Source organism: Cygnus olor, chromosome 1, assembly GCF_009769625.2.
Source record: "Cygnus olor isolate bCygOlo1 chromosome 1, bCygOlo1.pri.v2, whole genome shotgun sequence".
Taxonomy (NCBI): domain Eukaryota; kingdom Metazoa; phylum Chordata; class Aves; order Anseriformes; family Anatidae; genus Cygnus; species Cygnus olor.
In genome coordinates this window covers 38586616-38603718 of record NC_049169.1, presented here as the reverse complement: position 1 = coordinate 38603718, position 17103 = coordinate 38586616, and the positions used below count along the sequence as shown (strand labels likewise).

General features: G+C 48.1%; 1 protein-coding gene across 1 annotated transcript; it reads right to left on the bottom strand.

Annotated features, from left to right (window-relative positions):
* Positions 1-2621: 2621 nt before the first annotated feature.
* Positions 2622-16727, bottom strand: KCNMB4 (potassium calcium-activated channel subfamily M regulatory beta subunit 4). Its single transcript, XM_040553269.1, has 3 exons — positions 16316-16727; positions 10189-10316; positions 2622-3212 (listed from the first exon to the last, which is right to left on the bottom strand). Exons 1-3 carry the CDS (start codon positions 16655-16657, stop codon positions 3044-3046), a joined length of 639 nt encoding a protein of 212 aa, XP_040409203.1. The 5' UTR covers positions 16658-16727; the 3' UTR covers positions 2622-3043.
* Between the last annotated feature and the right edge of the window lie 376 nt (positions 16728-17103).

The window sequence follows — 17103 nt, the reverse complement described above, 5'->3', positions numbered from 1 at the left end:
AGGCAGCGTGGTGAATCCTGCACGTCTTCCCTCCGAGGTTTCCTCACTCACGCTTTCTGCACTTTCTGCAGCAAAGCTTATGCTCCACGTGTCATCGCAGAAAACCCTTAAGAGGGCAGAAAGGGAAGGGCTTTGCTTCTGACTGGAATTTACTGGAGGAGTAGCAGCTGTTCCTTGCTGAGGAAAAGGTGGGTTTTGACTCAGAGATATTACGCGCAGAATTTGTTGCTAACTCCAGCTATAGGATTTCTGTCAGTGACCACAAGAAACTATTCACTGGGTACAATGAGCTTCATCATCAGGAATTCTGCTGTGCTTCATTTCGTCTGAGTAATTAAATAAAAGCCATCACCTGAGTTGTTTTGTTTTGTTTTGTTTTGTCCTCTCTTTTCTTATTCCAGGTGTCCTCTCCTCTTCCATGTGGACATTCTTGTCTTTAAAATATTTATTTCTGGACATTTAGGCGAAACTTATCAGAAACACCAGCTCAGTGGCCAGCTCCTGCATTTGCAGTGCTGAGCAAACAGGCTTGCGCAGCACATTTCTGCCATTAGCAGGCAATCTGGTGTTGTGTTAGACCCACTCAGATGTTGACTTTGCGATTTAAAAGAGCTTTGCATTTTCAAGTAGCCCCTCAAGTGAAAGTTTTTTTAAGCACTGGCCAAACTTTCCCCTTTCACATCTCCCACCTGTGCTCACAGGGGACAGCTCGTGCGGGTCGAGTGCTTTGGTCCCAGGGGGCTGGGGACACCGGTGGCAGCGGGAGCAGCTCTGCAGTCCCAGCAGGGACAAATTGCTTGACAGACAACGCTCCAGCGACTCCAGCTTCTAAAAGGAGCCTAAGATGTTAGCTGAGAAAGATGCTGTGTCAACAAAATGATTTAATTGCACCACATGAAAGAGAAAGTGGGGCGTGCTAAAGCTGAGCGACAGAGAGCATGACGGAACAAAATTCCTCAAAGCAAGAGTGCATAAATATTGAATAAAATGGAAAAGCCAACTCTGCTGATGGCTCTGAAGAAAGCAGACACGCTGGCTGCGGATACACTTCAGAGAATATGCCACGAAAACTGGAAATACACAAAGCCAAGGGGGAAATCAGTATATAATCCTCTGCAAGGAAATCCTCAGCTTCCACCAACAAGTATGGGGATTAGAAAGACATTTCTGAATCAACAAAGTGCCGGCTATGACAGAAGAGTGAATTTTAGGATATTTTTTTTCTCAGCATCACACACCAGCTTGGCAGAGATGGGTACAGCCTGACTTTGTGTGCCAATTTAGATGTTTAACTTGTGATGTTAATCCCTCTGCAAAATGATTTAATATTGTCCCTGCAGCCATTACTGACTTCCAGAGGCCCTTGCAAACCATGTTTCTACCACACTTAAAGATACAACATACAGTTGGGTGGGCTGCATGAACTCAGTTCGCTTCTTGCCTTTTGCTCAGAAAACTAGTTGCACAGTTCACGCACAAAAGCTTCTGGAGCAAAGATAGAGAGGATTTTGTTAATCTGGATGTGTAAACCCCAAACTACTGGCTTGACAGTTTCGATAAATCTGTGTCACCACACCTCTCCTCCTGCAGGAAAACACGGGACACACACGCAGAAAATCATGGCCATTCCCCTTACGTTTAAGAGGTTACCAGTAGGGAACAGATGAGGTGAACTTGGCACTGCTTACACACATCACAAAACTGCCCCTATTAAATTTTCGGGGCTTTAAATTTGGGGGCTTTTTTTTTTTTAATAAAATAAAATAAAAATTCTCAAACCACATATGTGCATGTAATGTTTCAGAATCAGAGGATGCAGGGAGGCCATGCTGAGAGAAGACGTGAGTGAGACATCAGCACGCTCGCACACATCAGGCTGTGTGATCTGTTTATCCTGGCAATAAACGTACTGCCTGTCTTTTCTGCAGGCTGAGATGGCACCTTCAAGTAACAGGCATCCTGGTGGGGATGGGGACCAGAGGATGCTCCTGAAATCACCTGCAACGCCCCGAGGATGAGGTCGGGAAAATCTGGTTGTATGGGCAGGGGCAGGGAAAGCCCTGCAGGGAGCAAGCCCTCAGCTCCAGAGCCAGTGGAGCAGGGCTGGTGGCCCCGTCGTGCTGGTGTCCTTCCCTTGTCACCCACAGCCTGGTGGCATGGGTGACACCAAGGCTCGTGGCCCTCAGGAAGCGCTGGGGCACCCTGCTGTTTGGGAGAGTCTCTGGTGAAACGCATTCAGGTAAAACCACGCCAAATGAAATGTCTGCTCCTTATGGGCTGACAGCGTTTGGGGGCAACTGAGAGGGGACGAGAGAAGCTGTAGAGACTGAACACCACTGAGGCAACAAAATTAGATCCAGTATTTAATCACCCTTTCCAGTAATTTGTGCTTTTTTTTGGTTTGGTTTGTTTTTTTGGGGGGGATGGGGGGGAATATTTCTGAGAGGTTTTTACATTTCCTCACAATAAGCAGGTGATGATGAGGGATTTTGTCTAGACAGAAGTAAAAGTTTGAGTTTTAAAGCGACGTTCTTCTACTCAGTGAAAAATAATAAAATCAGCACAGTGATATTTTTGTCTTAAAGCTTTTTTAATAAAAAAACAACAACAAAACAAAGGTTAAAAAAAAAAAAACAACAACCAACCTTTATTATTTTGGAAATACAGTCTATCATAAAGGAAATATTTTAAATATATGATATTAAACAGTAGCAAAGATCACTTTGCAGAGATGAAATGAGCCACATCAGGGGTTTTCAGAAACTGTCTCTCAGTACCGCTAGGACCCGGGCAGCTGCTGGTGAGGACTAACAGAGCACAGCATATTTGGTGCAGTGTAGGTTTTTTTTGGTAGCATATAATTATTTACTGCCGTAGCAGAAGAAGCAATTAGCCGACATTTCATAGGGCAGTCTCCCAGGATTAATCCTCAGGCAAGAGCAGCTCCGCCATCAGATGGGACGCCGGGGACGCGCGGTGTGTTGAGCCTCCCCGTGTGAGATTCCCGGCCCAGCTTCTCCGTTCCCCCTCACAGCCCTTCGGATTATGAGTGCTTCTTCTTCTTGATGGCCTCTGCCCTCGCGGCCAGGCTCCTGGCGCAGGCGGTCAGCACCACGATGAGGACGCCCACCAGGAAGGTGACCAGCGGCCAGAGGAAGCAGTGCAGGAGGACGGTCTCGTCGTGGGTGCGCTTCAGCATCACGTCGTCTGGCCTGCAACGGGAAGAGATGAAAACCCGCCCCACTCCGCCACCAAGGGAAAGCGTCTGCCATGAAAATAATTAAGGCACTTTGTTCGCAGCAGCACTGGGTGTGATTAAGCGGCCTGCTCGGCTTCGCTCACTGCCTTGTTGGCCTGTCTCTCATCAGCACCCACGGCAGGCCGCGAGGACGTTGCCCTTGCAGTGCTAACAGACCAAAAAGTTCATTCAGACCAAAAAAAAAAAAAAAAAAAAAAAGCGCCGGTACTTTAGGTCTTTCTGTGGTCGTGGTAATCACAAAGAGATATAATATCACACTGCGGATTGAAAAACCACTCCAGGAAAACGTTACATAAGACAGCAATTACACATATCTACCTGAAACGGCCTCAGACACCACACGATGAACTGAAAGTGCAGTTAAAGCTTCCCTCCCAGCTGTGAGCCCTGGCATGTCTGGGAGGCCACACGGAGGCCCCTGAGGGAGCCCTGGCTGTGCTCTGGGTCTGGGTGGAGAACCAGCCCACGTCCTCGGCTGCTTGGAGGACTCGAGCAGGCAGGGGGAATTTGGGGATCCCCCTGAGGACCTGCCCCCCACACCTCTGCCAGGGGTAGCAAACACACAGCCATGTGTGGGTCTGTAAGTGATGCGCACATTGCCAAAGGGAAACGGAGGGAAGGATGGAGGAGGAGAACAGCAAGGAGGAGGCATCTCAAGAGGCTTGGCAATTCAGCCGGGCCAAATGTCAGAAAGACCAGGTGTCCACCTGCCTCCCCCCAGCCTGGGAAGCTGGTCTGGACACCTGCAGGTGGGTTTTCCTCAGCTCTGGCTCCGTCTGCTTTCCCTGCGGTTTAACTGTGCTATTAGCCCCTTTTTGCTGCACCAAGAAATTAATTAATCTGCAAATCAGAAGACGCCAGCACAGCGCATCTCTGTTTGTGTAGGAACCAGCAGAGTAAGTCTCTGATCATGAGCAGGTCATCTACATAAAAGTTGAGACTCAGCTACACAAAAATCGATCAAAAGAAACCCAGGTGTATTCAACAGGGCAGCATGTGAAGGCTGCTCAGCCGAAATCCTCCAGACACATAATCAGAAACATGCGGAGACCGCAATGTGAATGAAATAATATTAGTGTGATGTGCACAAACTCACCAGTCTATGCCAAATTAATGACAGCACCCAAAGAGGAAATCCTTTCCCAGGAGGCATAATATTGCTTCCCTCCTATTTACTGTATGATCACCTGTGAATTACAGAGTGCTAATTGGCCAGGAGACCATAGACAGCATTCAATCCTCTTGGCTCTAAACTTGCAAGAGACATTGAATTTCAAGTATTTTTTTTAAAGTGGATACTAATCAAAGAGTTTAAAAACAAAGGGCATGCAAACACATCAGTGAATTGGATTTAATTAAAGAAAAGAAAGTGCAGTTAGGGAGACCAAGATATCCTTTTAATTGAATCTTAAGAGATTTTGGAAAATATTTGATGTGACAGCAGTAATGGATTCAAACCACTCATTGCAGGTGGGATTGTGAATCTCACAACTTAGTCATTTAAAGGGTTTCCCTTTTGGAAAAGAGGTGCCATTAGTGAAGTCTCGGGATGAATGCTGCTTTCAGATGTATGTTATTATTAATGTTAGTTGCAGCAAGAGTCCCTGTCTAATTCCTAGATCGTAGAAGGTAGGCAGCAATTCCCTGTTAGCTGTTCACAGCACCTCTTCAGACATTGCATTGTCGAAGCAGCTGTCCTCAGGCACTGGAAGCACAAACAGAGAACGTCTGCGAAAATCCCTGGGACAACTCATTCTGCAGCAGACACTGAGGGATAAGGAACAAAACCTGCCTGCAGCAAATACCCTGAGCTTGTTGCCAGAGCTCTGCACCAACCCTCCTCATGGCCCAGGAAAAGCTGGGTCCATCCTGCTCTCCCGGTACAAAAACCTTCAACTTTTGCTTCACAGCTTACATAGTAGGACGTGATTAATACAAGAGAGCTGCCTGCAAGTTTTTTGAATCAGAATAATGCACCCAGAGGTAGCTGTCAGGAGAACATACCTCTTGGTGGTTATCACCTGCCCACAACATGGAAGCCCACAGTAGAAAGAAAATGTTGCAGCCATCCAGAAATGGTGCACGTGGACCAAAGGAGCAGAAAAATGTAGCTGAAATCTCTGGATTCCACCTCTAAAGCAGTAGCTCTTATCAGCAGTAGAAACTAGGAGAGCAGTTAGCAGAGGCTACCAAGGGTGGGCAGGGAAAACGAGAGGATGGTGGAAGGGTAAAGAGAGAAATATGAAAAAAGAGAAGAGAGTGTTGTGGCTGTACTTCCACAGCAAACAACTCCTTTTCTCAGGAAGAAAAATAAATAGTTATCGGGACACCCAGAATACATCCAAAATAACGTTAAAGTTTTGGGTTTGCACTGCAAGGTCAGTATGCATCGAACACAGTTTTGTATCAAGCACTTTTGACTTGTGTTTACTGCTTTTGTAGAGGTGACCTGCCTGATGGCAGAGTATGAAGGCCTGTGTTTGGCTTGGAAACAGAAAAGGAAAGGTGCCTCCATCCTCAGGGGAAGCCCTCACTGCACAAGGATGTGGCTCTGCTGGAAGTCCCCCCAGCATCACTCCCCCGGTCTGGAGGCAGCGATGCTGAAGCCCAAGGAGGTATGTTGTGCCTGGAAATATATTTATTTTCCCTGTGAAAATCAGGAGATTTTAACTACTGATTGAGCGGGAGCTCATCCTGCCCCAGTGCATGCCACCAAGCCCTGGAGCTGCTGCAGACAGTGATGGATGCTACACAACACCACCCGAACAACTAAACAACCCAAAACCACCACAACTAAAGTCTCTACATTAACTGAAAACATACCTCCCCTTTCCCTGCAGAGATAAGGATGGCATAAATCTGTTTTCATTGTTAAAAGGTGAAAACAGCACTTCTTTTTAGCGAGACTTCTTGCTCAGAGTTGCAGCCTTGCTGACCCTGACCAGGCTGCCCAGACAGGCGCTGCACGATGAGATGCTTCACGGCTGGGCACTGCCCGGCTGCTCAGAGCAGGCACTGAGAGAAGCAGGTCCCCAGCAGACCCTTCGGGGCAATTACCAAGCACCATGCAAAGAACTGCTTGCAGGGGTTACCAAAAAGCCATGCAGGACCAAAAAGTTTCACTTGTTTACCACACCGCGCAACTTACGTGACACAGCAAAAGCAACAGAAGTGAAGGTGTAGGACTTGAAAACCTTACAACTATTTTTTTGCGTTCAGAGTAATCCAGATTTAAAGACGTTTGCAGTCTGCATGCACTTATTTTGCCCACAGATTCACCTCCCTTCAGCTTCACTAGGATGAGCACTCAGTAGTTTTTTTTCCCATTGCCGCAAGGCGCTGCTGGATCGCCTCAGGCAGGGGCAGTGCTGTGGCTTACCGACAGCGATGTCCTTTCCCTCTCTGGCCTGAGAACAGCTCCACAGGCCACACAGTGAAAGAAAGGATGAAAAAGAGCAATGCCGTCATCTGACTGCAGGGAATTAATTTAGAAAATTGTGTGGTGTACCAAGGCAAACTGAGATTTCTGTTGCGCCCTTTATGGATGAGCAGCCCGATGCCCACAGCGCCCTCGGCTTCTGCAGATAATTATTCCCATGTAAATGTCCTACAGGGTAGACCCAACACCATACAGGTGGTCGCTACTCACTAAATAGTGTTTGCTCTTCAAATCTGGCATGAATTTCTGTACTGCACCCTGCCGCAAACTCTGAAATGGATCAAGCTGTTCTGCAGCAAAGCATTCTTGCTGTCACGGATGAGCCCAGAGCTGAAGAACAATGATGCCACATACATGAGCTACTAATAAGAAATGAATTGACATATGTTGCTCTGTCTATCTCTGAGTGGCATGAGATTGAGGGGTCTGAGCTGACAGAGATCCTTGTTTATTGATTTTTGGTTGATAGCAATGAGACCTGTAACTCGAAGAAATTCATCACAGAACCATAGAATCATCTAGGTTGGAAGAGACCTTCAAGAACATCAACCTGACCTACTGAGTCCCATCAATACACCACATCACTTAGCGCCACATCCATGATTCTCTTAAATACCTCCAGGGATGGGGACTCCACCACTTCCCTGGGCAGCCCGCTCCAACGCTTGGTCACCCTTTCCACAAAGAAATTCTTCCCCATGTCCAATCTGAACTTCCCCTGATGCAAAGTGACAGGATCTCCTCCATCCTGCCCATTCCCTCAGACCTCCCACTCCAGGACATGCAGATGTGACCCTCGTTTGTACGTGGTCATGACTGCAGACCCCTTGGGACACTCAACGGGAGACTGACCAGCACTGAGGTGCCAGAGCTCAGTGCTTTCTCAAACCTTTGCAGCACCCTGAGAGCTTTATCTGAATTTGTTGTTTCTTTTGTGCTCTGCAACACTGGGAGCTGGTTCGTGCTGGGCAGCCCTCCCCACAGACCGGAGCGTCATCATGCCAGCAGACTGACGCCTTCATCAGAGATCCACAAAACCTAAGCTGTGCTTTGGTTGCCTTAGATAAACGTCAGGCAGCAAGTTGTGCTGGGTCTTGCTATTTATATTAACAGAGAATGACTGAAATTGCCAAATTTGCTTCTCACCCCTTTTGTCTAAACTTGAACCGTACTAATTGCATCACTTGCTTCTTCTTCTCAAACAAGCCTGTTGAAATGTGCCCCACCAAACTGAAGAGAGGAGTTGCCCAACAGTGAGCTCCACACGCAGCAACAATCCTGACAGTGTTACCGAATTAAGTTTGATGAAGAAGAGACGATGTTAATTCATTACCTTCATACTTACCTAGAATTTTATTCTACCGTCTCAAGAGAACGGTAATATTATGAATACTACTCCATCTAAGGGACCTGCCACTGTAATTGTATATGTTTTGTACAGACTGAGAAGGAGGAGTGAGCTCCACCACACAGTTACTAAAATGCTGACAGAAAATATGCACATTTCCATTCTGAAGTGAACAGAATTTTCCTCCAGTTTGTATACCTGTTTTTTGTTTGTTTGCTTGTTTGTTTTATCTTTTCCTGCTTGGCAAGCTCTTTAGTTATCATAGCTCCAGCAGTATACCTAAGCAAACACCTTTCTAGTCAGCAAAACTTATCTTTCGAAGCTCATTCCTATCTCCAGAAGAAAACAGATGGTGTGCACATTTCAGCTTAGGCTATCTTCAAGTATCTCTGGCAGTTAGCCTCCCTTCTAGCATATATAAATTGTTCTACAATCAGCAAAAGGCAGCGTTTCAAGGCAGCCATAACATTTGGCAATAACATTGAACAATATAGGATGCGGCAAATATAAGGAAAAAAAAAAAACAAAACTTGCCTGAGTGCTGCACAATTGTCATTTTACAAATGTTTCTGAGAATCCTTTGCTGCTCACCACAACAGCAGCTGCCTGCCCAGTGGAGCCAAAGCCATCATTTAGCTCTTGCTCAGCAGAACCAAGCACTAGCACCTTGCTGACCAAACGTGTCCCAGCAAGGGCAGCAAGGGCCCTGCCAGGCGTGATGCCACTGCCCTGGGTGCCCTAAAATTCAGTCTCTTTATGCTCTAGACAATGCTTCACCCCTTTCGTAAGAAACAATTAGATTTTGCTACAAAGCACTGGTAGTTCCCCTCTGCAAAGAGCTAGCCAGGGACAACAGACTGTCCTCCTGGGCATGCTGACTAGGTCCATGGCCTCACCAGGGAGGGGAGGACAACCACAACCAGCCTAGGAGAAACCTGAAGCCCCCAGAGCTACCCACAAGAGTTGGGTGTCTCTGTGCTGGCTAGCCTGCTCCAGCTCCCCGGTTCCTCCAAGTTCCTAGCACACACTGGCCTCACATTTTCCTCCCTCTGTGTCTTAGTGAATGCAGATATCTGACTCCAATACTTCCATACTTAGCCCTGAACCAGGCCATTCCCCACCCAAGTCTCTCTCACCTGTTTAATTTCTGGGTGTTCGTGGTGTAGGACGCCCACCCTCCTTTAGTCACTGGTGGGGCAGACATCCATTCAGCGTTTAACTTAGCAGCCAGGAACAGTCTCCTCAGCTCTACCAAAATGGCTCATGCTGACCAAATCAAGCACATGCCATATCCCTCCAGAACTGGAGTCTAAACCCCTCAAAAGCTTGGCTGATCAGGAGATCTTAAGTATTATCCTTCCACCTCCCTGTCTACATGGACCTGTGATCCCCTCCACAGCTGTTCTCCCACATTCCTCCCAGCGTGCCTGCACACTGTGGTAGCACTCAGTTCCAGCCACCACGTCACCTTTTATTTCCCAGCACATCACTACCAGAAGGAGACAGGCAAGAGCACTCCTTCCTAATCCCATTTACTGAAGGGAGGAGACCAGCTATGACCCTGGTGTACTGTAAGTCCCATCAGCACTGGGGGTAAAAGGAAGAATTGAAGCAGAAGAGGTGATGCTTTCAGTTACAACTTTCTACTCTGGAAGCATGTATGAAAACTGACAGTTCTGTGAACATTTACTGGATGTATCTGATTCATTAATCCTCCGTGAACACAATTCCCGAGTTGGTTTGTACTATTTATTGGTCTCCCTTTTTCTTCCAGCCCCTCCCAAACACAGTATGGTTTCTCTTCCCTTGAGGGAAGGAACAATTATATCCAAGCCATAAAGTTGACACCAGAGTGTTAAAAACCAACGTGTTCTTTGCCGTAAAATGCCATGTTTAAAGGAAACCTTCCTTAGAGTTTTGCATTTTTACTTTAAGTGATAAAAGCGCTTTTTCACTTCCCGTGTTGCTTTTCATCAATAGAGTTTGCAAAGTTCTGCACTAAGCACTATGCTCTAAACCACATCACTACACGTGTGTGTATGTATACATATGTATGCGTATATATTTTTTCAAACAGAACCCATACACAGCTGTTAAACAGATGTGTAAGCACATCCGTCTATGCAAATGTGGACTACTTACCTCAAGTGCTGGTTAAAATAGCATGTGAAGGGTTGCGAGCCCACTTTCTCCTTCCAGTATTTCTGCTTGTACGTGACATTCTCAGAGTTCTCCTGATCGTCTCTGGCGCAGGGAGGGATGTACGAACACTGCCAGCACATGTGGGAAAACACAGTTACTTCTGCGCTCAATAACGATGCATCACTTTCTCTGCAGTTTCCTCATAATGCCATAATTATTGAAACGGGCAAAGAATAATTAGTACAAGCTCTAAAGAAACAAAACCAAAATTTTACTTGAATCGCTAGTTACAGCCTGCAGGTACCAGAAAAGAATATGCCAGTGTTCACAAACAAAATAAAAGCTTTATCACATTTTGTTCTGTTATCAAACCAACCTGCCACATAACACCTGATGTATTTGTTGGTTTTCCTTATTTTTGCACGATGAATGTAAAAGCAACCATTTACTTTTGAAGTACTCCTACCAGCTGCCTGGACTGGGTTTGAATCACTTCCTATTTGCAGTGGGACACACAATCACCAGTTTTGACTAGCACCGTGCTAATAAATAAAATACTCCAGCAAATCCCAGATGATGGGATATCTGATATCTAGTTGATATCTGTTGGCACAAGACACTTATTCTGCCACTGTCATGACACGGGTAACAAGCACAAACTGTTCAAAGCCCCAGTTCAGCAGAAAGGTTCAGCGTCTGTTTCTTCCATGGAGAAGCCAACAAAAGCCGAGCGCGCAGCACGCTGAGTGCAGATCCCAGCCTCAGACATACGCTTCAAAGCCCAAGGAGATCAAGGGCAGTCTCTCCCCTACCTCGGCACACGTGGGCTTTCAGAGATGCAGCTCTGGGTGGCACAAAACCCACACACCTTGTTTCTGAGTCTCATCTTTCACAGAACCACAGAATGGTTGAGTTGGCAAGACCTTTTGGAGCCCATCTGGTCCAACCCCTGCTTGGACAGGGACACCCAGAGCAGGCTGCCCAGGACCACATGTCTTTGACACACCACCCTTCCCTCCCAGCCACTGGGAATTCAACACGAAGAGGCAACCGGTCAGCTGAATCCAGTACTGGAAGTATTAGGGTATCGCTGTCCAAGCACAATTCCTCCTGTCACTACTAGGCGTCCATACAAGAAATCACTACAGACAAACAAACTGAGTAACACAGCTTAACCTACCCCCACATTACATGAGGCATGGGCAGCAAGACTATCACTTCTCTGCTGGCAAAACTAGCTGGATCCTTCAGATACCTTTCACGTCCCCCAAATGTTGTGTGGATCCTCCACAAAGTTCATGACCTGGTGAACCATTGTATTCCCATTCTGAATTTCATGCTTAGGAACAACTACAGGAACACCTATCTTCACGGGAAAAACACAAAGGAAACACACGGGGACTTGCCATAAATCATTGGGACCTCATTGCTTGAACCTGACGAGGACTGGCCGTCTCAAAGAAAGGAGCAGTCCCTACCTGAGGAAATACTGTCATCACGGGAATCCTGCGTATCTCCCTGAAGCACCCCCTCAACCTGACAAGGGCCTTGAGCCATGGCCAACACCTTAGGTCCAACTCCAGCCTGGATTTGTCACCTGCTGCACAGACACCGGAGCTGGTTTGCCTCCCCAGAATGGTTCCCACTAACCTGATGTTCATTTTGGGTCCTTCTGATCCATGTAGGTGGTGGAGCTTTCATTTCTCAGCCTCCCAAGCACACTTCTTGGGCACTTTGATTGATGAGCTGCATCCCCCTCCAAAGCACGGTCAGCATGTGGATAGAAGGGAATCATAACCTGGCAACTTCCCCTGCCGTGATGTGGTGGATGAGGAGGGGATGACCTCCTGCTCTGGCAACAGGCAGTTTCTGAAAGGTTAATTCTACGGTCCTTCCCCCCAGTACACGGTATGAAATCCTACCAATAAAACGCAAATAAATGCCAAGTGTCCGAAAGCAAGCTAGGATGCCCTGTGCTTAATTGCAGTTCAAGCAGCAACATCCATTTTCAGTGGAAGTGTCCCACCTTATACTACTTTGATGTCTTTTCTTAAACCAGTTACAAAGAAGTTGGAGAACAGCACTTAGGCCGAGACACTCAGAATAAACTTAATAGTGTGGAGACCTTTTCAGAGGACCTATTGGTACACGGCGCACCTCCTACACCATATCGTAGCAACAATAATATTATTATGCAATTCAAATGCAGTCCCAATTACACAGCTCAAAATCAGTATCAGGTTAATAATATTCTCTCTTCAATCAAAGCCACTGTTTAGATAGATGACTCAGGGTTCAATTCAGTGTCAGAGAGCAGCTAATACACCGTCACACCAAGGTTTTTGTGAGCTTTGTATCTGGCATGTGTTTGCTGCTAGGTGCTCACCCTCTGGTGTCCCTGCAGATGCCTGAAAAGACTCTTGGTTATTTTGAATGCTTCACTGGAGCATACCATGAAGGAGGGACAGAGGTGTGAGCTCTAGTTTAGCTTCCAGTTTGCATTTCATGCTTTTCAAAGACTAATTCTTGCCTAACTCAGTAACGTTTTTAAGAAAAAGAAGGCAGACTTGGTAAGCTCTGAGGGGAGCTGTCTCAAGCCTGGAAGACGTCGACTACATGAAAAGGCCAAGAAAATCTCAAGTGCAAACAGATATCAGGGCCCAAAGTAGAAGCAAGTCAACGCATCAAAATACAAACTGACAGCACTGAAAAGCATCCTTTCCAAGGTTGAAAAAGACCTCTAAGATCATCTAGCCTGACCTTTAACCTAGTACTAAAGTCCACCCCTAAGCCATGCTACTAAGTTGTACATCTACACCTGTCTTGAAGACCTCCAGGGATGGCAACTCCACCCCTTCCCTGGGCAGCCTGTTCCAGTGCTGCACAACCCTTTCAGTAAAGAAAGCAAACAGGCATGAAACAAACACAATGACCTCCCACTTCAGCCACTCTATAGCAGGGTGATAATTAGCCCCTAATTTACCTGCTTGTGTAAAGATGCTTTAGGTAAATATCATTGAAAAAGTACAACACACCACTAAAACTAACATCATCTGACTCCTGATCTCCAGGCAACGTATGAGCTCCTCCTGACTTGTGCAAGTATCTCCACACGTTTCTGGGTTATCTTCATGGCCTGGGAGTAAGGAAGTGCTGCTGTGACCACCCTGCGGGTGAGGAGCAGCAGTGGGAGGTGATGCATAAGCACAGAAAAATAAGTCCCCACAGCTCACGGTGCCGAGGGTTATACCTGGTCTGGCTTTCACCACAAATCCCATGTGAGACCTGAAGAACGAGCAGCACGGCGTACTGGAGTGCAGACAAGTCTCTGCAGCCCACGCTGTGCTCCCGAGAAGAGCCACACAAAATGGCAGAGTTGAGGAAGACCCCTCCGGGCAAGACAGAGATCATTTGGACCCACGAATCTCGCCATGACCCTCGCACCCGCAGGCTGAAAAGGCTAATCCTACAGACCCATGTACTGCAGTCTAAGTTGAAAAGCGTGAAGTCTGAAGAGCAAGAGAGCAGATCTTGGTGGCGGTGACGTGCTCCACCACAGCTTGAACCAGCTAACCCCCAGCCTGGTCCCCACGCTCCCTGTGCGTGTTGCCATCTCGCTCCACGGCCAGAACGACAGCGGCAAATTGACTTCGCAATTAATCCTCCCTAAGCCTTATCTCGGAAATGATTATTGCTATCAGCGCAGCTGAAGAAAGGCTACCGTGGCCCTGCTGAAATTTCTTCCTCTGAGACAAAAAAAAAAAAAAAAAAAAAAAAGGAAATCCACAAATCACTCAGACTGAACACAAATGTAATCGCGTGCAGCGCTTTTTATATACATTTCTGGATTAACTCTGACCCAGCTACATAATCTTTTAAGAGCTAAATGAATCCTGGGCTGTACAGCGATGTGATCGTCTTAGGATGCAAGAGAAGAAAAAAAAAAAAAGTCTTTTCCTGCAGCTAGACCTCACTGGAATAGACAGATTCATAACCACCATGTGTATGTTTATACACCAGCCCACTCTATTACGGAAAGTGGAATAATTTTAGTCTGATACACTGGGGATTTTTTTTTGGTGGAGTGAAGCTGGCAGCTGATGCAGTACAGTTGCATGTTGCGAGGGCCTGAAATATGCACAGAGCCACCCCAGGAGGAGAAGCAGCTGAACAGAATGGAAAATCCTAAGACCCTCCAAAACAAAATCGCTCAAATATTTTTTTTCCTTCTAGTTGGGAGCTGATCAGCCTGCTGTATGTCTAATCACACTAACACGAGCAGGCGTGCTACGGGAAGGTGAGGGAAACAGGCAGGGTTAAAAGGCTCCTCAAGTGCTCATTCATAAGTACGTACCGGACCCAGATAATTAAATCCATCAGATTCCTGGCCTGTTGCTATGACTAATCTATTTTAGCATAAAATCCCAAAAGCTTTTGAAGACAGTGAAACTTTGGGACAAAAATAAAAAGGAGACTCTCACTGCCCAGCTAGACAGACACTAAAGCAAGGGAAAGAAAGAAAACCAAAGTACCAGCTACACATACTTCACTTGGTTTAAAAGGATTTAAGTTCCTAATCAGACCTAAACAACTTTGATTCTTGTTTTGTATTGGTATTAAACAAGCTCCTTGCTTATTAGTTGTTGCATACAAGCAGGCTAATGAGCTCCAGTCGTAGCTTCGGAGGCTCTGGGTGCCCCCTGCAGAAACTGCAGCCCAGGTGCCCCACCTTCCCACCAGACCTCCAGAAAGGCAGGAGAAGATGGGATCAAGAAGTAAAAGCCAAACAAAACCCTTGAACCGCTCAGAGGGAGCACCCAGCAGCCGCCAGGGTCAGAGCCCCCTGGTTTGAGAGCCCCTGCCGAACCCACGGATGTTGCAGGAGATGCTCAGCCCGGGCACCCCGCACCCATCCCTGCTGGATGCTGCACCTTCTGTGGCCACGCAGCATCATTGCCCCACACCACCAGGGCTTTTTGTCCCTGCACGTTGCTGACAGCCCCAACCCCGGGGAAAGGCGAAGTTTGCAAAGCTCCCTCACGGGCCAACGCTTCGCCGCCGTCCAGCACTGCAGCCACATCGCTCATCGCGTCTGAGCTGTGCCAACAGCTTAATCCAAATCCTGTCAGATTTACTGTCCTGCTTCCTGCTCTGCTGACTTCTGACCATGAGGAAAAAAGCAACACGCAGCCCCTGAGCTGACTTAACCTGTCTTCCAAGGTGTGACCACGGCTGTGGGGGCTGCGAGGCTGGGTGTCCCAGCCTCGACATGTGAGCCCGCTCTCCCCGTGGCTGCTCTGCAGCCACATCTCTTGTTGGAGAGCCAAAATCTGCTTCTCCGGCATCGCACCTGGGCTTGGGTGCTTCTCGGGACAGGGATTTTCTGATTTTCTGGGAACTACTTAGCAAAATCTCCTCCACCCAGGCAGAAGGCTGCCAAGAGAGACTTTACTTGGTGTTAAAAGGAGAGAGCAGGATGAAGTTACTGCCTCTAAAGACAGAAAGAAGCAGCACGCATCGCCTTCATGTTGTCGGGGCTCGCTGGAAGCTGCGACTGCTTCCCGGTCCGTTTCCCTCTGCGCGATGCAGAAGTTTAAGAATGAAAGGAGCAGGGAGGGAAGTTTGGCTTCAGGGCAGCGCCTGCCCTGAGTTTCAGGGCCACGAGTCAAGAGGTGTGTGAGAGTACGTATGTATATATATATATATATATGTGCACATAGACGCTTATATAGATAGATATGAAGATACATGTGCACGTACACACAGAGATTGATATGTATATATAGGTACATATACACATACATAGATATGAACATGTATGTGCACATACACGCTTATATAGATAGGTATGAACACACACACATGTCCATACACACTAATATATAGAGATATGAATACATATACGTGCACATACGCGTTTATATAGATAGATATGAACATATATACGTGTCCGCACACACTTGCATAGACAGATACGAACACATACACGTGCACACGCCCACTTTTTGCTGAGTAACAGCTGCGGGACAGCCCCGAGGGCCACCCCACGCCCTCCCCCCCGTCACCAGGACCCAGCGGGCGCCCCCCAACGCCGCGGCGAGGGGGGTCCCCGGGGCTCGGGGCTCACCTTGGGGTTGGAGCGGAGCTGCCGCTCGTCCTCGTGGAGCAGCGCGGGGGCGGCGGAGCGGGAGGTGCGCACCAGCACCTGCAGGCAGGGGTAGCGGGCCGTGCCGCGGCAGGCGGCCCCGCAGGAGAAGGTGCAGGCGAAGCGCTCGCCCAGCTGCCGCACCGCCAGCACCGTGCAGTTGGCGGCGCCGCCGCCGCCCCGCTCCTGCAGCGCCGGGCGCAGCCAGCAGCAGCCCAGCCCCAGCAGCGAGAGCAGCCCGGCGGCGATGAGCAGGAAGCCCAGCCGCATGCTCTTGTCCTCCGCCTCCGTGTACTCCGAGTGCGCCGCCCGGCTCCGAGCCATCGCCCCCCCCGCCTGCCGCCTGCCGCCCGCCGCGCCCCGGCCATCGGGTGCGGCTCTGCCCGGCCCCGCCGCCCGCCCCCGGCCCCGCACGGCGCGGGCACGGCCCGGCCCCCGGCCCGGCCCCCGGCACGCCTCCGCCGGGAGAGGGGGAGCGGAGGGGTGGCGGTGGCGGGGGAGCAACGCGAGGAGAGCGGGCAGAGGGGGGAGCGGGAAGGGAGAGAAGGAACGGAGCGAAAATGGTGAGAATGAAACATGGGGGAGGAGAGAGGGGAAGGGAAAGGAGAAAGGAGAAGAAAATAAAGGAGAAGAAAGAATAAGAGAAAGGAGAAAAGAAAGAGGAAAGAAAAAAGAAAAGAAAAAAAAGAGGAACGGAAGAGAAAGGAAATAGAGAAGAAAAAGGAGAAAAGAAAGGAGAAAAAGGAGAAGAAAAGAAAAAGAAAGGAGAA

Excerpts from the sequence above, each read along its gene's own strand:
- KCNMB4 (XM_040553269.1), bottom strand. The coding sequence starts at position 16,657 with ATGGCTCGGAGCCGGGCGGCGCACTCGGAGTACACGGAGGCGGAGGAC. Across the intron at positions 10,317-16,315 it reads AGCTCCGCTCCAACCCCAAG|TGTTCGTACATCCCTCCCTG; the intron begins GTGAGCCCCGAG and ends ATGTGCTGGCAG. Across the intron at positions 3,213-10,188 it reads TATTTTAACCAGCACTTGAG|GCCAGACGACGTGATGCTGA; the intron begins GTAAGTAGTCCA and ends TTCCCGTTGCAG.